The sequence below is a fragment of the Aquarana catesbeiana genome, linkage group LG06 (genome assembly GCF_042186555.1).
Source record: "Aquarana catesbeiana isolate 2022-GZ linkage group LG06, ASM4218655v1, whole genome shotgun sequence".
In the NCBI taxonomy this organism is placed as follows: domain Eukaryota; kingdom Metazoa; phylum Chordata; class Amphibia; order Anura; family Ranidae; genus Aquarana; species Aquarana catesbeiana.
This window is the reverse complement of record NC_133329.1, coordinates 411399530-411424826: the sequence shown is the minus strand read 5'-3', so window position 1 is coordinate 411424826 and position 25297 is coordinate 411399530. Positions and strand designations below refer to the sequence as shown.

Genomic DNA, 25297 nt, shown 5'->3' with positions numbered 1-25297 from the left:
TGTTTATTTTCCATATGTTACTTTTTTGTGGTTTTTGGTACAAGCCAGTTCAAGAATAAATGATTCATACATGTTACAATCTAACAACACAATCTTCTTTAGATTTAAAAACGGCTCTGCAGCTTGAGGACCAACCTAAAAGTTCCATTCCACCTATATCCAATCATTGGGGGTCCTCACACTATTGCTTGTTGGTAGAGCTCAAGAAGATTGTAAATTGTGTGGTCACTTCTATATACATATAGTATGTGTAAAGGCTAGCTCCACTTTTGTGGGGGGGAAAAATAGCTAAAAAAAAAAAAAAAAAAGACTACAGCATATACAACTGCTGCACAAGTCCTACTGTAATAGAGTGTAAATAAAATGACCTTTCCTTTTCCTGTAAAATGCAATATGGCCACCTGGAGGCGCTCTGTACACAGAAGATATACAGAACGCCCCCGAAAAATGTAATTTCCTGCTTATGTGATTGGATCACCGATTTCCCCCAAGTCCGCACTAAGATACAAGTCAGATTTTGGGCATCAAACAAATGGCCTCTGCCCCCACCTATAACTGGCCTTCACAGCAAGGAGCACATGGAAGGGCTATCACATTAAAGACAAAAACAGAACATCCCATAGCTCAAAGATTTTGGGCATCCCCTGCAACATAAATGAGGTGTGTGTGTGTGTGTGTGTGTGTGTGTGTGTGTGTGTGTGTGTGTGTGTGGGGTGTGTGTGTGGGGGGGGGGTTTGGTGTTAGTTCACTATTTCATTTTTTTTTCCATCACCCCCATATTGTGGGCAAGTACGGGAACGGGGGTGGGGAAGGTGTTTTGTGTTAACCTTTTTCCGTCACTCATTGGGGTAAGTGCAGTGTGAACCGGGGGTGGGGAGGGTGTTTGTTCACCATTTCATTGTTTCCAACACTCATGGAGATAAGTACAGTGAGAAGCAGAGGAGGGTGGGGAGGGTGTTCAGTGTTCACCCAGGGAGGTGAGTACAGTGGGAACCAGGGGGGCCAGGGTGTTCAGTGTTAGCTTACCATTTAATTTTTTCCATCACCCATGGAGGTAGGTACAGCGGGAATCTGAGGGTGTTCACCCATGGAGGCAAGTACAGTGGGAACAGGGGGGTGGGGAGGGTGTTTGGTGTTCACCCATAGAGGTACATACAGTGGTGACTAGGGGGTGGGGAGAGTGTTCACCTGTGGAGGTAAGTACAGAGGGAACCGGGGGGGTGTTCGGTGTTCACCTGTGGAGGTAAGTACAGAGGGAACCGGGGGTGTTCGGCGTTTACCTGTGAAGGTAAGTACAGAGGAAACTGGGGGGTGGGGAGGGTGTTCAATGATCACCTATGGGGTTAAGTACAGAGGAAACCTGGGGGGGGGGGGTTCAGTGATCACCTAGGGGTAAGTACAGAGGAAACCTGGGGTGGGGGTTCAGTGATCACCTAGGGGTAAGTACAGAGGAAACTGGGGTGGGGGAGGGTGGGGAGGGTGTTTGGCATTCAGCTGTGGAGAGAAGTACAGTTAGAGGGGGGGGGAGAGTAAGGGTGTTCTGTGTTGGTAAACAGAGGGAACTGGGGGGTGGGGAGGGTGTTCGGCATTCACCTGTGGCGGTAAGTACAGAGGGAACCGGGCGGGGGGGGGGGGGGGGGGTCCAGTGTTCACCTGTGGCGGTAAGTACAGAGGGAACTGGGCGGGGGGGGGGGGGGGGAGAGGGTGTCCAGTGTTCACCTGTGGCGGTAAGTACAGAGGGAACCGGGGGGGTGAGGAGGGTGTTTGGCATTTACCTGTGGAGAGAAGTACAGTACAGTGGGGGGGGTAAGGGTGTTCTGTGTTCACCTGTGGAGGTAAGTACAGTGGGGGGGGGGGATGGGTGTTCGGTGTTGGTTCACCTTTTCATTTTTTCCCTGAATCTTCCACTTGTGTTATGTGGAAGTCTGGCTATTATCTCCGGTGATCTCGATAGAATACTTTGTTACATTTTTATGAAGCGGCACAAAGAGAGAAACAAAGTATGAATGTCGATCTCCCCGGTTACCATGGACACAGCCCCTCCCTCTATGAACATTGATGAGACGTTTCTATGGGGTGGGATCGATCGGCTCGCTCACCTTCCAGCATGCTGACATGCATGGCGTCGTTGGCTCTCTTTGGCACGCTGAGCATTACTTCCAGGCCGTCCTTTATCTCTCCCTTCCCTTCCTCGCAGCACGACAGCAGCTCCTGCAGGACAGAGATCCCGTTATTCCAGGTATGAGAAGTTGGAATTCTAGAATCCCCTCCCCCCATGCTGGGCGCAGACCCCCGGGAACGCTCGGTGTATTCTACACAGAGCCACATATAAATATTTATGGTGGAAGTGCCGCGTTCTGTACACACAATGCCGCTTCCCAGAAATAAAGCCATGGGGTTCTTGTCAACCAGAAACGTTTCATTCTCACAGCCAATGGGAGGGCAGACAGAACGCCCGCAGTGTGAGTGCGCAATGTTACAATGAAACCAACAAGAAGTACAATTTGTTACACCTTCCCAGCCCCCGGCACAGATCACATGTAGATCCAGCAACACCGGGGACCAGCGTCACCTAGTGGACATGACAGGGAATGCCGTCCTGTTTATGCGCAGAGTTCTCTCTCATGTTGCAGCCCCCCTAAAAAAACTCATCATAGGTGACGGGAGAGAGTATACGCTGCGCATGCACAGCTCAAAAAGAACAGTAGGCGCTCCCTTCCTATGGCACTAGGGGGTGCTGGTCTCTGCTCCCACAATAGTTAAGGGTGGAGTCATCACTGGATTTGAAGAAGTTGATCAAAAATGCAATTGTAGGCTTCGTGGTTTACCCTTTCGCCGCCAGATCCATTACTATTTTTGCATTTTTGCACACATGTTTAAAAAAAGAATTATTTTAGGGCTGAAGATTGCATAAATCACCCCCCCCCCCCCAAAAAAAAAAAAACATGATCTATTTTCTGAAAGCAGACACCCCACAGAATAAAAAAAGTTGAAGCTTCAATTATTTATGTTAGACGATATTATAAGGAAACGCAACATTTAAGTAAAAAATACTATTAAAGTGGAATGAAGGTTTTGTGTGGATATTTCACTATGATTTCCAGCACCTCATCCTGATATTTGGTATCCAAGGATCAAGAAATTAAGTGGGATTATAACGGTGCAGATATAGAATTCAAACCAAAATTTTGCAATTAAAATATCAATATTTATTAATAACATTTTAAAAACAATGTCACCATTAAGAACATATTTATAACCCATAGAAATATTGGTCCTTAGTCTACATGAAGCGGTATAGATGGAAGTCCCAACACGTTTCGCCTTTTAATTAGGCTTCCTCAGGGGATACTATCTGCTGTAAGGTTATACATTTTCTGATAGCACAAATAAGTATCATAGCATATTATTTGTAGACAATTTTTGTATATAGATACTATTGTCGGGACTTCCATCTATACCGCTTCATGTAGACTAAGGACCAATATTTCTATGGTTATAAATATGTTCTTAATGGTGACATTGTTTTAAAATGTTATTAATAAACATTGATATTTTAATTGCAAATTTTGGTTTGAATTATATATCTGCACCGTTATAATCACACTTAATTTCTTGATTCTTGGATTTTATTTAAAGTGATTGTAAAAATAAATAAAAAAAAAAAAAAAAAACACACGTGCCTATACTTGCCTGCCCTGTGTAACTTAAATCGCACAGAGCGGCCGCGAACCTCCCCTTTCAAGTTCCTTTGCCGGCGCTCCTGGCCCCTCCCCTCTGTCCCGTGCGCCCCATGGGAACCTGCTCCTTATGGGGGGCACTCGTGCATGCGTACTCACATCCGCACACCCGGTGCTGCGTCCATTGACACTGACAGAGGGACTCAGCCCCGCCCCCCCTCGTCACTGGCTTTGATTGACAGCAGTAGGAGCCAATGGCTCCCGATTCCCAGTGAGAGCCGGAAGTGAGGGGAGAGAAGAGCTGCAGACGTGCACGGTGCTGGATCCAATGAGGACTCCGGTAAGTAGAAGGGGGGAGGGGGGATGCTGACACTAAGGCCGGGTTCACACCTATGCGAATTTCGCTGCATCCAATTCGCATAGCAGGAGAATGTGACTGGCTCCCTATGGAGCTCCCTATGGAGCCGGTTCACATATCTCCGTTGCGGCTACGGAGCGCACTGCACAAAAATGATGTGCGTCTTTAACTTCCGTTTCAGGCCAAATTCAGGCATAGAATCGGCCCTGATTTGTCCTTGAAACGGGGAACAGGGACGTGCAAAGCTCTTGTGCGATCCGCAGTGGGTTATAGTGTGAACCCGGCCTTAAACATTTATGAGCTTAATGCAAGGAATGGAACAGGCTTTACAACCATTTTTAGGGCACACAAAACGCAATAAAGCGCCTTATTTCTTTGGTAAAACATAAAAGACGATATTGCGCCAGGTATATGGATACCCAACATGTCAAACCGTAAAAGTTGCGTGCGCTCATGAAATGGCGACAAATTTCAGTACCCCTATAATTTCTATAGGTGACGCATTAAAATCCCCCTATAGGTCATCAGTTTAGCATTACAGAGGACCGTCTGGTGCTAGAAATATCGCCCTCACTCCGGCGTGCGCGTCGATATGTAACATGTGTATCATAATCAATGTTTTCATGCAAAGGCGCCCCCCCACCCCCCCGACGTGTGTGTTTACATTCGTACGTGCGTGTATATGTGGGGGTCTCAAAAATATTTTTTGGGCCTGGGAATGTTACATTTATTACAATTTTTAAAAAGTTTTCTTTTTTTTTTTTTAAATTACATAAGAGAATATGTGATATTTTTTGGTGACAGGTTCTCTTCAGGGACGTTCACACCACATGCATGGAAAGTAGGTTAAATGGTTTACAAATGACATAGTTCACACCGGTGCTTGCAGTTCCAGAAAAAAAAAAAAAAAGTAGAACATGTTGCATTTTTCCTGCACTGGACTGTACTGGAACGCTGTATCAAATGCATCAAAACGCACATGTCCTTATTTAAGGTTAAAGGTGTTGTAAACCCTCGCCGTTTTTCACCTCAAGGCATTCTATGCCTTAAGGTGAAAAAACCTTCTTTACTGCAGCAGCGCACCCGAGCCCCCTTTATACTTACCTGAGCCCCGAAATTCGCGCGACGGGAACGAGCTCAGGCCGCTGTCTCGTGTCCTGATTGGATAGATTGATAGCAGTGCAGCCATTGGCTCCCGCTGCTGTCAATCAAATCCAATGACGCGGACACCGGGGGGGGGGCGGGGCCGAGTCCTACAATCGGTGTCTATTGACGCTGAATGCTGGACTCGGGAGCGCGCCTGCAAGGTAACCCCCCAGGGAGAGCGATTCTCCCAGGGGGTTATCTGATGTGGGGAGGAGCCGCCGGGGGACCCCAGAAGAGGGGGATTGGGGCCACTCTGTGCAAAACAAGCTGCACAGAGGAGGTAAGGATGACATTTTTGTTATTTAAAAAAAAAATTAAAAACTAAGCCTTACAATCACTTTAAAGTGATTATAAAGTTTTGTTTTTGTTTTTATAACATACATGTTATACTTACCTCCTCTGTGCAGTTGGTTTTGCACAGATCGGTCCTGATCCTCCTCTTCTGGGGTCCCCCGGCGGTGCTCCTGGCTCCTCCTCTTCTCGAGTGCCTCCACAGAGATTCACACTCCATGGGGGCAATGGCCCCACTGCTCTCAATCTATCCAATGAGGACCCGAGAGAGTGGGATCACTCCCCCCCCCCCAATGCAAATAGCACCGCTATAATGGGGCCCTTTGGGGACCCCTCCTGAGACCCTCTATTAGTTATTTGTTACATCGCCCCGCCCAGCTCTGCCGCCCCTCGTACCTTGAGAAGGAGCTGGTACTTGGTGATCCTCTGCACGGGTTTGATGAGATACGAGGAGATGGAATTGGCCAGTCCGTGCCGCTGCTGGATCTCCTGTAAAGCAGAGAGCAAGACGATTGGATGGAGATCGATGACAACGCACTCAACGGCCAATCACATGGCGGTAACACTTACATCGAAGAAGGCCCCCGCGTGCTCCAGGATGAGCTGGCTGGAGTCCGGCTTGTTCTTACAGTAAGTCACATACATGTGGAACTTATCCGCCTGCAAAGAGCGAACGAGACGTCAGAGGAGAAACCCGGGGGGGGGGCATCGAATGTACAGGACAGCTAACTGGATGAAGGCAGAAATGAAGAAAATGAGGCATGCTGGGGGTAGGAGGGGTGTCCGGAGCTATTGTGTCCAGTCCTCCTGTAGGTGGCAGTATAACCCAACAGTATACAGTATGACTTCATGTGTCCCTCAATGACTGAAAAAGAATTTAGAGTTTAGAATATAACTAAACCCGAGCAGAAAAATGTCATCTATAGAGAGGAGCACGACTAAAACATGAATTTAATTTATATAGTTACATAGTAGTTACATTGTTTTAATTTCAGATTCGATCATTAAAATAATCATTTAGTTTCATTATTTACGTTATTTTCAAATCAATTTGAAATTCAAGATTCAAATTACAGAAGATAGCTATATTCATTCTATTTATTCTGTTTTATGCTATTCTTTTCTATTTTATTCTTTTATTTTCTGTTTGATTCTATTATAGTCTTTTCTATTCTATTCCTTTATTTTCTATTCAATTTTAGGATATTCTTTATTTTCTATTCTATTCTGTTTTATTCTAATCTATTCCTTTATTTTCTATTCCTTTATTCTTTTATTTTTCAGCCTATTCTGTTTCATTTGATTATATTTTATTCTATCATATTTGAATTTCAGAAGACAGACATTTTCGTTCTATTTCATTTTATTCTTTTATTTTCTGCTCTAGTCTTTATAATATTCTATTATTTTATTACATATTTTATTTTATTCCGTTTTATCCTTTTCTATTCTAAGTCTTTTCTATTTTATGCTATTCCATTTTATCCCATTCTATTCTTTTCTATATTAAGTCTTCACTATTTTATATCTTTTATTCTGTTTTATTCTATTTTATAGTCTAATCTATTCTGTTTTGCTCTATTCTACTATATTCTGTTTTGATTCTATTCTTTTATTTTCTATTATAATCTATTCTAATTATATTCCTTTCTATTGTATTCCCTTATTTTCTAATCTACAGTTGGGGGGGAATCATGATTGTCTCCCCTGCAGATTGTGTAAATTTCCCACTTACAGAGAAATGAAGGGTCTATAATTTTTATCATAGGTGTATTTTATATGATAGAGTCAGAATATCAACCAAAAATCCAGAAAAAAAACCTCATGATACAAATGTTATAAACGGAGTTGCAGTTCAGCGAGTAAAATAAGTACAGTGGAACCCTGGATGACGAGCATAATCCGTTCCAGGAGAATGCTCGTAATCCAAAGCACTCGCATATCAAAGCAAGTTTCCCCATAGAAGTCCCCATTGCATGCAATACCGCATGTGGCCAGAGGTGGGGGGGGGGCGCCGGAGAGCCTCGGAAAATACTCAGGGACAGCACGGCTGAAACCCTCGGAAACCCTCGGAAAGGCTTGGAAACACTCGGGAACCGAGTATTTCTGAGTGGTTCCAAGTATTTCTGAGTGGTTCCAAGTATTTGCAGACTGCTTCGAACCATTCCGAGTGTCACCGGCGCCCCCGCATTTCTGGTCAAATGTGGTACTGCACACCCCATTGGCTTGAATCCTGCTCTTTTCGCAAACCGAGTTACTCCTAAACCAAGGTTCCACTGTATTTGATCCCCAAGCAAATCATGACTTAGTAGTTGGTGGAGAAACCCTTGTTGGCGATCACAGAGGTCAGACGTTTCTTGTAGGTGGTGACCAGGTTTGCACACATCTCAGGAGGGGTTTCACATCTCAGGAGGGGTTTCACATCTCAGGTGGCATTTTGCTCTGCTCTTCTTTACGGACCTCAAAGTTTCAGTTCCCGCCATACATTTTCTGTAGGACTGAGGTTTGGAGATCCCCCCAATTTCTATAAAAGACGACATAACAGAAACCTACCCAAGTGACAAAACAATGTCCGACGTCCTCCGGAAGTTGCTCGTACTTCTCCAGCTCCTTCAAGAAAATGCTGCAGGGAACAGAGAGGATTATGGGTCAGGTCTGTGTGGGAGGAGCCGCGTACTATGAGGTCAGGTACATAGGTGCCTATTGGTCCAGCATTTAGTTATCAATGTTAATCAGTGGACACATCCGGACATCCCAACATAAACCCAAACTGAGCGAATACAGAGAGACTATCATTACCGGCCTCGTCTGAAAATACCAGGAGCCTGGCTGTCTCTGCTTTTAGCACATTCTGAGCTGCTGACATGAAAAAGCATGCAGCCAGTGAAGTCAGAACTCTGGATCTGCACAGCCAGAGGACAAGCATTTGAAGAGTAGAAGGAAATGGAGCTCCAAAAAAAAAAAAAAAAAAAAAAAAGATACATTTATGAGTTCAAACAATCTAAATATTGAACGTTTGTAACCAACGTGTTTCGGGGATACAGAAGTCCTTCTTCAGGGCTCTGAAGTGCACATCTCTGTAAGCAACATGCAATCATCATGAGCATGACAGCCAGGCGACTAGCATTTTTAGAATGAAGTGGCTTTTCTATGCAGAGGTTTAATTACTCAGCCTCCACGAGTTTGTAGATGCACTATATTACCAAAAGTATTGGGACGCCTGCCTTCATACACACATGAACTTTAATGACATCCCACTCTTCAACTCTTCTGGGAAGGCCGTCCACAAGGTTTAGGAGGGTGTCTATGGGAATGTTTGACCATTCTTCCAGAAGAGCATTTGTGAGGTCAGGCACTGATGTTGGACGAGAAGGTCTGGCTTGCATTCATCACAAAAGTGTTCTATGGGGTTGAGGTCAGGACTCTGTGCAGGCCAGTCAAGTTCCTCCACCCCAAATGCCCTCATCCATGTCTTTATGGACCTTGCTTTGTGCACTGGTCCAAATCATTTGGTGGAGGGGGGGATTATGGTGTGGGGGGTTGTTTTTCAGGGGTTGGGTTTGGCCCCTTAGTTCCAGTGAAGGGAACTCTTAAGGTGTCAGCATACCAAGACATTTTGGACAATTTCATGCTCCCAACTTTGTGGGAACAATTTGGGGATGGTTCCTTCCTTTTCCAACATGACTACCCACCAGTGCACAAAGCAAGGTCCATAAAGACATGGATGAGAGAGTTGGGGGTGGAGGAACTTGACTGACCTGCACAGAGTCCTGACCTCAACCCGATTGAACCCGAGATGAATTCGAGCGGAGACTGCCTACTCACTGACTGGACTTCACTTATTTCCTACAAGGCCCCTGCACACCACACATTGCTCTATGGACATGCCGGGGGGCTCCTGAAGGAAGTACACCCACTTATTGTGAAAGTCGTAGATTTCCTGGATGTTCCCGAAGATGATGTGTTCTTTATTGAGGATTCCCGGGGGGGATCTCCTCCACGCCGCTCGTCATCTCCCACAGGTAGGTCTGGAAGAGAGGGAATGCACAGGTGACCCCGGGAGGAAGTGACCACAATTCATCTCCAGGTGACACACAGATAGGACTCACCTCCATACACTCGTGCAGATCTCGGACGTACGCCTTCTCCGTCTGTAGGAGCTCCGCCATGATGAACCTGAGAAGGGAAGGACCTCTATGGTGAGAGGTGTGAGGAACACAGAAACCTCACACCAATGATATGGCAGATTCTCACAAACCACACCCCCCAACCGATCCATGTTATAAATATATAAAAAAATAGAAATAAATAAAATAGAAATAGCGGGAGATTTACTAATTCTGGAGCACACAGAATCTGTGCAGCTGTACATAGGAACCAATCAGCTTCCAGCATGAAGCTATGTATCTGTATTATTATACAAAGTATCCATTATATACACAATGGGGGAGATTTACTAAAACTGGAGCACATAGAATCTGGTGCAGCTCTACATAGGAACCAATTATCTTCCAGATTTTATTGTCAAAGCTTTAATTGGCTGTCATGCAGAGCTGCACCGGAATCTGAACACTCCAGTTTTAGTAAATCTCCCCCATTGTGTATATATTGGATACTTTGTATAATAATACAGATACATAGCTGAATGCTGGAAGCTGATTGGTTCCTATGCAGAGCTGCACCAGATTCTGTGTGCTCCAGTTTGAGTAAATCTTCCCCATCGATCCATAAAACACCCAGATTTGGGGAATTTGGCGGCCCCGGCACACTCACTCTTTTTTCCGGGCGGACTTCCTTTTCTCTTCGTTGACCTCATGGCTTGCGTCTCGCAGTTTTACTTCCGGGTCGGTCAGGATGGCCGGGACGATGTCCAGTTCCAGGTCTTTATTATCCTGGAAGGAGAAGAGGGAATGTCGCCATCCTGGGACATGATATACAATGACCGTGCGATCGCTTCGCAACCCTCAGATCGCAGAGACCGCGGCAGAAGACATTTTTTATAATATGTTCATTTTATTTATATATTTATTATATTAGATCATATTCTATCACATATGTATCATGTATGAGTAGAATTCTGGAGTGTGGCGGCTTCTGAGCGCAACAAGAGAACTCTGAGCACCAACACGCTCTGCATGAACTGTCAGTGAAGGGACAGCAACCAATCAGGATCCAGATGTTCATTCCCTAACAGTCCTATCAGTCAACCCCCCACCGTCCAGTGCGACTACAACCCGACATCAGAAGGAGCCTCTTCATGACCGATCTGTCTCCTTCGTGCCCAGTTCTCCCCTGTTGGACTACAGAGCACCTCCTCCTATCATCTCCGTAACATAAGGGGGGTGGGGCTTTGCAGTCCAGTAGAGGAGGAATAGGTGGGACTGACCACACTACTTAAGATTTGGATGCAGCAGCGGCTCGGTGTGGTCAGCTCACTACAGGAAGTGGCTCTGGAAATTTAAAAGGTTCTTTTCTGTACTGGGAGAAAACATGTGAAATGTGGGAATGGAGATACACAATGTGGATTAAGTTTTATTTTCCCCGACAGACTTTAAAGCCCAACTCTAAGCTTGGAGATAAATAAGTGTCCACCTTACATTATCCACACCAGGGTCCCCATCAGAGCCCCCCCACCACATCAGAATCCCCCTTACATCACTGTCCCCTTTAGAGTCCCCCCATCAGGGTCTCCCTTTACATCAGAGACCCCCCCCCTTACATCAGCATCCCTATTAGAACCCCTCTTACATCAGTGTCCCCCCTTACTTCAGGGTCTCAATAAGAGCCCCCCCCCCCTTTACATCAGAATCCCTATTAGAACCCCTCTTACATTAGGGTCCTCATCCAAGTCCATCTTTACATCAGTGTCCCCCCTTATATCAGGGTCACTGTCAGACTCCCTCCTCCCTAAATCAGGTTCTCCATCAGAGCCCCCTTCCCTACACCAAGGTCCCCATATGAGCCACTCTTTACATCAGTGTCTCAATAAGAGCCCCCCTTTACATCAGCATCCCTATTAGAACCCCTCTTACATCAGTGTCCCCCCTTACATCAGGGTCTCAATAAGAGCCCCCCCTTACATCAGAATCCCGATTAGAACCCCTCTTACATTAGGGTCCTCATCAGAGTCCATCTTTACATCAGTGTCCCCCCTTATATCAGGGTCGCCGTCAGACTCCCACCTCCCTAAATCAGGTTCTCCATCAGAGCCCCCTTCCCTACACCATGGTCCCCATATGAGCCACTCGTTACATCAGTGCCCCCCCCCCCTTACTTCAGTGTCCCCACATTTCCCCCTTACTTCTGTGTCCCCATCACAGTCCCCCCCTTACGTCAGGGTGCCCAATCAGAGCCCCCCTTACAATAGGGTGTCCATCAGAGACCCCCCCCCACCACCCTTACACCAGAATCCCTATTAGAACCCCTCTTACATCAGTGTTCCCTCTTATATCAGGGTCATCATCAGACTCTCCCCCCCCCCACTTACATCAGGGTCTCCATCAGAGACCCCCCACCACCACCACCCTTACACCAGAATCCAAATTAGAACCCCTCTCACATCAGTATCCCCTCTTATATCAGGGTCATCATCAGACTCTCCTCCCCCCGCCCCCCACTTACATCCTTACATCATGGTCCCCATTTGAGCCACCCCTTACATTAGCGTCCCCATCAGAGTTTCCCCTTACATTAGGGTCTTCTTTAGAGTTCCCCATCAGAGCCCTCTTACATCAGGGTCTCCATCAGGGCCCCTCTTACCTTGAAGTCTCCATTAAAACTCCCCCTTTCATTAGGGTCTCACAGCCCCCCCCCCCCTCCCCCGCCACACTTACATCAGGCCCCCCCCCCCCCATTACATCAGGGCCCCCCCCCCCCCCCCCATTACATCAGGGCCCCCCTTCCTTTTTCCTTATTTGCGCACATCAGTTGGGTGCCGGATAAAATCGTGTAGGGGGCCGGATGTGCCCCAGAATTTGGAGACCCCAATACAGATGAGCTCACAATAAATGTATTTGTTTGGTTGCAGCGTTTTCTGTTCTATTGTTCAAATATTTATAATCGCAGCGTCTCATCCTGCGTGTCTGACCGCCATCGGTCACATCAGGGGATGGATTGTACGGCCGCTCTGTCTTTATATGGATTACACTTTAATGGAAATATTTTCTCCAATCATTTCCTGATTGTATTGTATCTAAATAATTGTATTCTGTAAAGTTACAAATGTTTCAACTTTAAAAAAAAAAAAAAAATTATATATACACTATATGAACTTATTGAATGTAAAGGAATATTTCTCTCTTGATAGAATTTTTCCCGGTTCCTCTCTAAACGTCTTTCATTTTGGGAGGTTTAGAGCCGCATTCGGCGCATTAAGGACGAGCGCCATGTCTGTATTTACACTGAATGTCACTTGGGTGATAACCGGATTATAAATGTTAAATGTGCTGCTAAAGTGCATTCAATTTCCAACCTGGCCTAATCCAGCGCACTAAGCCGGTAATGTTGAGTCCCCATTGCGGGGCGATCAGAGGTCACACGGCTCAGTATAGGAGGACTGTACAGTGGGGGGGAGGGGGAGCTCTGCATCCCGTACCTCAGTGCTGATGCCCAGCGCCCTCTGCAGGGAGCACTGGTACTTCCCCATCCGCAGGGAGAAGTCGCGGTAATGCTTGTTCACAGTGGTGACCCATTTCTTCAGCTCCGTGGCATGGACGTGTCCCTTCTCCACAAAGCTGTCCGCCAGCTGGATCAGGAGACGCACCTTCTCCTTGGTTTGCTGTCAGAGCGTAAAAAAAACAGAAATCATTATCCTGGCAGGCTGCCTGTTACATGATGCTGTAGCTGCCATCTAAGAGGACCTGTCATTTTATATATATTTACAGTATCTCACAAAAGTAAGTACACCCCTCACATTTGTGTAAATTACATAGTTACATAGTTACATAGTAGGTGAGGTTGAAAAAAGACACAAGTCCATCAAGTCCAACCTATGTGTGTGATTATGTGTCAGTATTGCATTGTATATCCCTGTATGTTGTGGTCATTCAGGTGCTTATCTAATAGTTTCTTGAAGCTATCAATGCTCCCCGCTGAGACCACCGCCTGTGGAAGGGAATTCCACATCCTTGCCGCTCTTACAGTAAAGAACCCTCTACGTAGTTTAAGATTAAACCTCTTTTCTTCTAATTTTAATGAGTGGCCACGAGTCTTGGTAAACTCTCTTCTGCGAAAAAGTTTTATCCCTATTGAGGGGTCACCAGTCCGGTATTTGTAAATTGAAATCATATCCCCTCTCAAGCGTCTCTTCTCCAGAGAGAATAAGTTCAGAGCTCACAACCTTTCCTCATAACTAAGATCCTCCAGACCCTTTATTAGCTTTGTTGCCCTTCTTTGAACTCGCTCCATTTCCAGTACATCCTTCCTGAGGACTGGTGCCCAGAACTGGACCGCATACTCTAGGTGCGGCCGGACCAGAGTCTTGTAGAGCGGGAGAATTATCGTTTTATCTCTGGAGTTGATCCCCCTTTTAATGCATGCCAATATTCTGTTTGCTTTGTTAGCAGCAGCTTGGCATTGCCTGCCATTGCTGAGCCTATCATCCACTAGGACCCCCAGGTCCTTTTCCATCCTAGATTCCCCCAGAGGTTCTCCCCCCAGCGTATAGATTGCATTCATATTTTTGCCACCCAAATGCATTATTTTACATTTTTCTACATTGAACCTCATTTGCCATGTAGTCGCCCACCCCATTAATTTGTTCAGGTCTTTTTGCAAGATTTCCACATCCTGCGGAGAAGTTATTGCCCTGCTTAGCTTAGTATCGTCTGCAAATACAGAGATTGAACTGTTTATCCCATCCTCCAGATCGTTTATGAACAAATTAAATAGGATTGGTCCCAGCACAGAACCCTGGGGAACCCCACTACCCACCCCTGACCATTCTGAGTACTCCCCATTTATCACCACCCTCTGAACTCACCCTTGTAGCCAGTTTTCAATCCATGTACTCACCCTATGGTCCATGCCAACAGACCTTATTTTGTACAGTAAACGTTTATGGGGAACTGTGTCAAATGCTTTTGCAAAATCCAGATACACCACGTCTAATCTTTTCTTCTCTCTTTTCATGTGACAATACTGAAGAAATGACACTTGGCTACAATGTAAAGTAGTGAGTGTACAGCTTGTATAACAGTGTAAATTTGCTGTCCCCTCAAAATAACTCAACACACAGCCATTAATGTCTAAACCGCTGGCAACAAAAGTCAGTACACCCCTAAGTGAAAATGTCCAAATTGGGCCCAATTAGCCATTTTCCCTCCCTGGTGTCATGTGACTCATTAGTGTTACAAGGTCTCAGGTGTGAATGGGGAGCAGGTGTGTTAAATTTGGTGTTATCGCTCTCACTCTCTCATACTGGTCATTGGAAGTACAACATGGCACCTCATGGCAAAGAACTCTCTGAGGATCTGAATATAAGAATTGTTTCTCTACATAAAGATGGCCTAGGCTATAAGAAGATTGCCAAGACCCTGAAACTGAGCTGCAGCACGGTGGCCAAGACCATACAGCGGTATAATAGGACGGGTTCCACTCAGAACAGGCCTCGTCATGGTCCACCAAAGAAGTTGAGGTCACGTGCTCAGCGTCATATCCAGAGGTTGTCTTTGGGAAATAGACGTATGAGTGCTGCCAGCATTGCTGCAGAGGTTGTAGGGGTGGGGGGTCAGCCTGTCAGTGCTCAGACCATACGCCGCACACTGCATCAAATTGGTCTGCATGGCTGTCATCCCAGAAGGAAGCCTCTTCTAAAGATGATGCACAAGAAAGTCCACAAACAGTCTGCTGAAGACAAGCAGACTAAGGACATGGATTACTGGAACCATGTCCTGTGGTCTGATGAGACCAAGATAAACTTATTTGGTTCAGATGGTGACAAGCGTGTGTGGCGGCAACCAGGTGAGGAGGACAAAGACAAGTGTGTTTTGTCTACAGTCAAGCATGGTGGTGGGAGTGTCATGGTCTGGGGCTGCATGAGTGCTGCCGGCACTGGGGGGCTACAGATCATTGAGGGAACCATGAATGCCAACATGTACTGTGATATACTGAAGCAGAGCATGATCCCCTCCCTTTAGAGCCTGGACCGCAGGGCAGTATTCCAACATGATAACCACCCCAAACACACCACCAAGACCACCACTGCCTTGCTAAAGAAGCTGAGGGTAAAGGTGATGGACTGGCCAAGCATGTCTCCAGACCTAAACCCTATTGATCATCTGTGGGACATCCTCAAACAGAAGGTGGAGGAGCGCTAGGTCTCTAACATCCACCAGCTCTGTGATGTCATCATGGAGGAGGGGAAGAGGACTCCAGTGACAACCTGTGAAGATCTGGTGACCTCCATGTCCAAGAGGATTAAGGCAGTGCTGGAAAATAATGGTGGCCACACAAAATATTGACACTTTGGGCCCAATTTGGACATTTTCACTTAGGGGTGTACTGACTTTTGTTGCCAGCGGTTTAGACATTAATGGCTGTGTGTTGAGTTCTTTTGAGGGGACAGCAAATTTACACTGTTATACAAGCTGTACACTCACTACTTTACATTGTAGACAAGTGTCATTTCTTCAGTGTTGTCACATGAAAAGATAGAAGAAAAGATTTAAAACAATGTGAGGGGTGTACTTATTTTTGTGAGATACTGTATGTTAGGAGCAGTATGTCAGTGTCCCCCTGCCAGATATTTATTACCTCTCACAGAGATCACAGGACTACCCCAGACACAATGCCTTCATCTGCTTTTCATGTAAATTCTGGTGTCTGTGCAGTTCTTGGCTGTGTCCACAAATGTTTGATACAGATCAGCCCCTGCTGTAGCCTCTCACTCCGTGACTGGCTACAAAGTTACAATGTTGCAGCCTGACCACTGGGGGAGGGGAGACTGAGGAAATGCTTCATTCTGCCTGCAGCAGATGACATCATCTCAGCCTGGATAAAAGTAACTGAAGGAGGGGAGAATGAGGAAATGCCTCCTCCTGCCTGCAGCAGACTGATGATATCTCAAACTAGGCAAAGTCACTGACTGGATATCAAGGATGGCTTTGCAATTAAAAATGGGAGAGGTTTTTGAAAAATTAATACAGATGGACTGTGATGGAAAGAGGGCTATGATGTGAAGGGTAACCTGGGGACACAGATTTGAAAAGGGGGTACTGTGATGTAAACGGGGGGCGCTGAAGACACTGATGTAAAAAGGAGGTTATGATGTAAAGAGCGGACTGTAATGTAAAGGGGGCTATGATGCGAAGGGTGGGCTGAAGACAATTATGCATGGGGGGGACTTTGATGAAAAGGGGGACATGATGCGTTATGCCCCGTACACAGGAGCGGATTTTCCGTTGGAAAAACTTGGATGGTTTTTCCGACGGAATTCCGCTCAAGCTTGCTTGCATTCTTGACGGTCACACAAAAGTTCTCTGAACTTTCGACCGTCAAGAACGTGGTGACGCACAACACTACGACGAGCCGATAAAATGAAGTTCAATGCTTCCGAGCATGCATTGAATTGTTTCCGGGCATGCGTAGGAATTTTGCGCGTCGGAATTTGTACAGACGATCGAATTTTCGGGTAGGAACTTTTCCTGACCGAAAAATAGAGAACATGCTCTCAATCTTTTGCTGGCTGGAATTCGGCCAGCAAAAGACCGATGGAGCGTACACACAGTCGCATTTTCCGACAAAAAGCTCTCATCGGAGTTTTGCTGGCGGAATTTCGGATCACGTGTACGCGGCATTAGAGTCAAAAATGAGACTTGGACCTCTGCTAGAAGAAGTTTTCACTGACCTGACCACCATGAATTTGAATTCAGTCCCCCTGATATACACAATGCAGGTCACAGCAGCCTCAGAACTGAAGCACTATGTGTAAAGAATCTCAAAGACCTTTTTTTTTTTTGGCTTAACATGGGAAGCATCTATTATTTCCTGTTGTTGTTGGATTGATGGTAGTTTGATGCCTGACGCTCCCTGGCGCACCGCCATAATCACTCGCCCCCGTGTCTGAGAGGCCAGAGAGACCCAGTTGAGAGAAGAGGTCATATTGACCTCGGCAATATTCTCTGCAACTCTTCAGAGAGAACGGAAATGACAAACAAGTTTGTACTGTCAGAAGCTCGTGACTCCAAGACGTTCTCTGTGTCTGACATTGCCAGAAATCATTACGGGAGACTTTGGGGAAATTCACAGACGGCCGGAGGGGTCAGAATGGAGGACGACGTATGTGGCCCACCGACCGGTACAAGTGACAACTGTGACAACAGCCGCAAAGAATGAAAACTTCTAAACACAACACGATGGAGAAGGGGACAATGTTTTGGGAACCATATGGAATTATTCAAGTCATAGGGAGGAATGTGACCCAATTAGTGTTTGGCATGAAGTCCGGACTTGTGGCCTTAATTAAATATAGGAGAGACAGATGGATAATGAAAAATCTTGGGCAGAAATTCTCCTTCCTTTATTAACATGCTCTGTTCTTGGGAGGCCATTTACCTTGGCAGGAATACGGAAGTCCTCATATTCCTTCAGTAGACTTTGCGTTTGGTCCAGACTCTCCCCAGTAGATGTGTGTGTAGAGAGGAAGTGCTCCCCCGTCTCCTGAATCCAGTCCAGAGCCTGCAGGGGAAACCAATAATACAGTCAGTAGGGTACTTGAATTTATTAAGGCCTCTAGAGGAGGATTGAACTACTATTAACACAAGATGAGAACCAAAATCAATAAACTGGTGAAGGAGAAACAAGCTACAATATCACTAGAGGGCAGCTGAACCACCAATATTGATGGAATAGATCAGAACCACGATATCGCTAGAGGAGGACCAAACCACCAAGATAAAATGGAGAAGAACAGAACTATAATATGTATAGCGGGGGACTGAACCACCAATATTGATGAAGGAGATGAAGGAGATCAAAACCACAAAAACCACAATATTGCTGGAGGAGGACTGAACCACCAATATCAATGGAAAAGAACAGAACTATAATATGATTGTCTAGAGGACGACTGAACCACTAATACTAATAAAGAAGAAGAGCAATAACACTAGACAAGGACTGAACCACCAATATTGATGAAGGAGATCAAAACCACAATATTGCAGGAGGAGGACTGAACCACCAATATCAATGATGAAGAACAGAACTATAATATGATTGTCTAGAGGAGGACTGAACCACCAATATCAATGGAGAAGAACAGAACTATAATATGATTGTCTAGAGGAGGATTGAACCACCAATACTAATAAAGAAGAAGAGCAATAACACTAGACAAGGACTGAACCACCAATATGGATGGAGGAGAACCAAACTACAATATCACTAGAGGAGGACTGAACCACCAATGTCAATGGAGAAGAACATAATTACAATATGTCTAGAGGAGGACTAATCCAGCAAGTTTATTAGAGGAGAAAAGAACTATTATATGTATATAGGAGGACCAAACCACCGATATCAATGGAGGATAACAGAACTACAATATCACTAAAAAAAGACTGAATCATCAATATGGATGGAGGAGAACCAAACTGCAATATTACTAGAGGAGGACTGAATCACCAATATGGATGGAGGAGAACCGAACTACAAGATCTCTTGAGGTCAACTGAACCACCAATATTAATGAAGAACAATATCACTAGACGAGGACTGAAACACTGATATGGACGGAGGAGAACCGAACTACTATATCACTAGAGAAGGACCAAACCACCATTACCAATGGAGAACACAACTGCGACATCACCAGAGGACTGAAGCACCAATATGGATCGAGGAGAACAGATCTACATTATTACTAGAGAGGACCACTTAACCGCCAATATTAATAGGTGGGAACTACAATATGTCTTGAGGGGGACTAAACCACCAAGTTTGATGGAGGAGAACAGCACTATTTCTTGTACAGAGGAGGAAAAATTCACCAATATGGATGGAGGAGAACAAACTACAATATCTCTACAGGACAACTGAACCACCAATAATAAAGAAGAACAATATCACTAGACTGAACCACTCAATATGGATGAAAGAGCACAAAACCACAATATTACCAGAGGAGGACTAAACCAACAATATTAATGGTGAAAAAAATAATTATGATGTGTCTATATGAACCACCAATATTATTGGATGAGAACAGAACTAAAGTATCACTAGAGGAGAACTAAACTTCCAAGTTTGATAGAGGAGAACAGAACTGTTATATGTATTGAGGAGGACCAAACCACCAATATCAATGGAAGAGAACAGATCTACAATATTACTAGCGAAAGACTGAACTACCAAAATGGATGAAGGAGAACAGAGCAACAATATTACTAGAGGAGGATTAAAACACCCTATCCTGATGGAGGAGAATGGACTTGCAATGTCTCCAGAGAGGGATAGAACCACCAGTAATGATCACGAAAAACCACAATATCACTAGAGGGGGACTGAACCACCAATATGGATGGAGGAAATCAGAACTACAATATGTCTAGAGGAGGAGAACTGAACCAATGAGATTAATAGAGAAGAGAAGAACTACAATATCTCTTGAGAAGGACTGAACCACCAATAATAACGAAGAACAACAATATCACTAGATGAGGACTACACCACCAATATGGATGGAGGAGAACAAAACCCCAATATATCTCTAGAGGAGGACTGAACCACCAATGTCAAGGTAAAGAACATAATTACAATATGTCTAGAGGGGGATTGAACCAACAATATTAAATGGCAAAGAAAAGAATTACAATATTTCTAGAGGACCACTTAACCATCAATATTAATCGGTGAGAGCAGAACTACAATGTCTAGTGGAGGACTAAACCATCAAGTTTGACAGAAGAGAACAGAACTATTATATGTATAGAGGAGGACTAAACCACCAATATGGATGGAAGACAACAGAACTACAATATTACTAGAGGAGAGCTGAACCAACAATATTAATGGAGAAGAAAATAATTACGATATGTCTAGAGGATAATGAACCACCAATATTAGCGGATGAAAACAGAACTACAATAATCACTAGAGGAGGACTAAACCACCAAGTTTGATAGAGGAGAACAGTACTGTTATATGTATAGAGGAGGGCCAAACCACCAATATCGACGGAAGAGAACAGAACCACAATATCACCAGAGGACGACTGAACCACCAATACTAATTAAAAAGAACAATAGCACTAGGGGAGGAATGAACCACCAATATGAATGAAGGAGAGCAGAGCTACAAGGAGTAATAAATCATCCAATATTGATGAAGAACAATGTCTCCAGGAGGAGATTAGACACACTAGTACCGATGAAGAAGAACCACAATATCACTAGAGGCGGACTGAACCACCAATATTGATGGAGAAGAACAGAACTACAATCTCACTAGAACAGGACTAAACTATGAATATTGATGGAGGAGAACCAAATCCCAATACTGCTAGTAGAAAAATGGACCACGTTATTTTTTATAGAGGGACTTAAAACACTGATATGGCTTGCGGGGGACCAAACCACAACATCTACATTAGGTGGAACCTCAAATACGGCTGGATGAAAACTGAACCACAATTTGCTAGAGGAGAAATGAACTACCAATATTACTGCAGAAGAACTGAATCATAATATCGCTAGAGAAGGACCAACCCCCCCACCAAGGGAGGTGAACATTATTTCCAATATTACTAGAGGGGAACCAAAAGCACAATATCTTTAGAAAAGGACTAAAAACCCAGGATAACTAAACCTGAACCACTGGTTTTACTAGATGGGAAGTGTACACACTATGGCTGGAGGGGGCTGAGCCACCAGCATCACTACAAGAGGAAAAGCCATTAAAACCACTAGGAGGGCAACTGAGCCGAGTATGTACCTAGTAGGAGACTTTCCTGCCAGGCCACATTCGGATTCCCATACATGACTCACTGTTATAACAAACAATGTACAAACTATTTCAGGAGGAGGAGGAAAAGTGGCATTGCTGCAGGCTCTGAATAGTGTTGTCACCCTTCGTATATAGTGTGATTGATATGTATAAACTCCCCAGAGGGGTAAAAAAAAAAAAAGAAATTGCAACATATGTGCATGTTAATGGTATATTTAACTGCATGGTTGACGTTTTGCTTTAAAAAGAAAAAAAGTAAGAATATTGTTGTGGGTTTTACATCGTGTGCCAGTCACCAATATCATTTGACAAACACGGCACAGCTGCACCCGGATCTCCGGTACAGAAGCGCTATGGTAACAAGAGGGATCGATCAGCCCGTAATGAGCCGCTTGTTTCACAGACTGCTGACGTAAGAAAAGAGATGAGCGAAAGCTGAAACCGCAATCATACAGGTCCAGCCGCAGGTCAGCTTCCTGAAATCTCATCTGCCTTGTGTGACCACTAATGGGATGTGATGCAGCACACAAAACAATGCAACCACAATGTATCCTCTGCTATGCTAAAGAAACATTGTATATAGGATACAGTACAAGATACAGATGTAATACCAGCTACGTACAGCAGGTGGCACCCATACACCTGAATCATAGACATAATGCACAGACTGGAGCGTCTATATTTGCATTGGACAACAGCAACCTGACACAGAATAACCAAGATCAACGTAATGTTACACCCCCATACACACTATACAACTTTTGTTGTCCGAGTTCCTTTAGATTTACCAAAACCATGTAGTGCAAGGGCCGGCCTGATTGCATACAAATTTAAACTCTTAAGGTTTGACCTCATATTAAATGGTTTTGGTAAATCTGAAGTAAAAATCTACAGAGAATTGCATAGTGTGTATCCAGCTTTAGGGCCCAGGCCTATAATATAAAGTGCTATATGAGCCATGACACAGAGCACTGTATAGGGATCAGTAGGGACCAGGACTACAATCCAGGAATAGACCGAGCGATGGGAAGAACACATAGGTGGAGATATCTACAACTAAGCCAGACTGACCCTTTTGTTCCATGTCATCACATCTGTGCTACTGAGAGCTTCAGGGATTTAAAACCAATAAAAGGGATCATTTCATTTTCCGCAAAATAACACAAAATTATAGCAACAAAGTAACCATTAAAGAGCTGCTTCACACCAGCCTCTGCACTGCCTGTAGCTGGTTCAGGCCATCGCGCCCGCACAACACAGTGATGTGAGCCGGGCACATAGGAGACATGCCTTGTCCATACGGTGGGACTGCGTTGGAACAGCCACCCAAAGCAAACCCACCACAGCCCTGATGAAGGGGGAGTTTAGCCCCCGAAACCTGTATGCTTGTTTGAGGTTTTGTCAAGAAACATACATTTCTACTGGACTTTTCCTGGTGCATTCATCCTTTTAATCCTATTACAGGATCAGACAGATCTCTTCCCTGCTGGTAACTATTAGTCTGATCCCCTAGAGCCTTGAAAGAACCAATGTCTTTAGTACTGCGGACTGATCCCTAATGCTTCAGTAAATCTCCCTCTTCTAACACAGGCTCTTATAGTGCCATTTGGAACCTGCAGCTCCCGACAGTGCTGTAAATTAGGACTGACTGATGAGTTTTTAGTTTCCGAAACGAGTTGGCTTTTTTGACTTTTTGGCATGAAAAAAACCTTTCTACTGGACTCAGCCAAGGATTGGCACTCTTATCCATTGAATGCACTCCAGACGACTTCAAGGAGTCTCCGTGATCGATCTGTCTTATCCTAAAACTTAACTACCTTGGGGTCCAGTGCCCCACCAATACATATCTTGTCAGTCCTGGAATAGAGGACATTTAAATATCCTGAGCATGGCAGGGACAGGTCCTCTTGAATAACTGTGCTGAACCAGTTTGGGTCAGTGTTATAATACACAGTAGGGATTGTTGTATACCACAGAGCACTGTAGGGATTGCATAATGCACACGTGTGTCAGACACAAGGCCCGCAGGCCGAGACCGGCCCGCCAGGCCATTTCATGTAGCCCTCGCACCTTTCCTGCAGCTATCACACCTCCCTAATCCCTGCCCCCACCGAGTCTCAGGAGTTGGTAGCAGGGAGGAGAACAGAACCCCTCCTACAGATCCTGCGCCTCTCTGTACAGCTGCATCTCCTCCTCTGGTCTTAGCATTCAGCAGACTCCGGCAGCTAACTCCAGCCCTCCTCGGGTCCTCCTCCAGATCCTGCACTTTGTGTTTCCCAGCTCCGCCCCCAGCTGCTTTTCAGGAGCAGCAAAAGGTAAGGGGGGTGCACTGTGATGTAAGGGGGGGTGAGGGACTCTAGACTTCTGATGGTGGGGGGCTCTTGACATCTGATGTAAGTGGGGGGTCGGGTGCTCTGGACATCTAGTATTACAGATACAACCGGCCTTTTGGGGGCGACCATAATGCTGATGCAGCCTGTGATAAAATAGCTTTTGAAAACCTTGACATAAGAGGACTCCCTGAACTGTGTTTGGCACTCATCGGATCTTGGAAAACTGCAGTGGATATGTGGGCACAATGCTTCTGCCAGTTGGTGCCAGCCTCGTGCAGCAGCTTCCCGTCACCTACCTGCTTGGCGCTTCTCTCGAACACCACGTACTGCTGGCACTGGTCCAGCCGCCGCTTCTTCAGGGTCCAGAAGTGCAAGACGCGGTTCTCTCTTTGCAGAAGCTCGCTGAGGATGGCTGCAGAACAAAACAAAGATTGGTTACTTTTAGAAAAGGTATTCAATACAACTGTGGCTATTGAAAAATAAAAAAATAAAAAATAAAAGAGATTGGTTACTTCCCACAGAGACCCAACATATCCTCCACTACACAAAATTCATAGAAAACATGACATGCTGGATGTTTTTGCACCGATGACGCCCAAATTTTTGGCAAAACCCCTTACAGGAAGGACATGCTGGATATTGTAGTACATGAACACTAGCAGTGCTCCCTTTTAAGCCGGATTAGTACACATTTATGTCAGGAAATGCAGGGAGCGGAGGATTTCGGAGGACACGCTTGGTGTGAATCTGCTCACATTATCACACCTAAATAGGATCGTCGTGTATAAGAGAGCGTTTGAAGGCATTACCAGTAATCTGCTCCATTCTGCAGCTTAGCAGCTCATAATCCAATAAAAAGTCGCACTCCACCGGCACGTACTTCACCGCCGCGTGTTTACAGAAGTCGTCTCCACCTGAAACCGAGCCACAAGGCCTCTACGCTGACAAACCCGAGCTGAAAATGTAATTTGAGGAAGAGTCTGTAGATCATTGGTCTCCAAAGTGTGACCCAAGGGCTGGATGAGGACCTTTGCTTCCCTTTATGCGGCTCTTGGGGCACTATTCCTCTCAATGATACAAGGCATTATTTCCTCTTACTGACACCATTGATGTGGCACCATTCTTTCCATCAACACCAAAAAGGGGCGCATTATTCCTTTCATTGATGACAACAGTGGGGCACTATTCCTACTGACACCAACGACGAGCCATAGTTCCTTCCTCTGATATAAACGTTGGAACCTTATTCCTCCCACTGACATCAAAGATGGAGCAATATTCCTCCCACTAATTCCAGCAATGGGGCACTATTCCTGCCACTGACACCAATGATGGGGAACTGTTCCTCCCACTAATTCCAACAATGTGGCACTATTCCTGCCACTGACACCAATGATGGGGAACTATTCCTGCCACTGACACCAATGATGGGGCACTTTTCCTTCCGATGACATGAATGTTGGGGTTCTATTCCTCCCACAAATACCAACAATGGGGCATTATTCCTCCTCCTACTGACCACAGCCGCTATGTCATTTTTTTTACTC

At 45.2% G+C, this 25297-nt stretch overlaps 1 protein-coding gene across 1 annotated transcript in view; it reads right to left on the bottom strand.

Moving 5' to 3' along the window:
- The window catches only part of KALRN (kalirin RhoGEF kinase), a 231188-nt gene that overhangs the window by 180303 nt on the left and 25588 nt on the right, over positions 1-25297 (bottom strand). The window contains 11 exon segments of the mRNA XM_073634491.1: positions 2100-2211; positions 5872-5964; positions 6046-6135; positions 8029-8098; positions 9393-9463; positions 9465-9503; positions 9585-9651; positions 10249-10367; positions 13070-13252; positions 18028-18150; positions 24047-24162. Of these exon segments, the coding sequence (XP_073490592.1) occupies positions 2100-2211; positions 5872-5964; positions 6046-6135; positions 8029-8098; positions 9393-9463; positions 9465-9503; positions 9585-9651; positions 10249-10367; positions 13070-13252; positions 18028-18150; positions 24047-24162 (1083 nt within the window).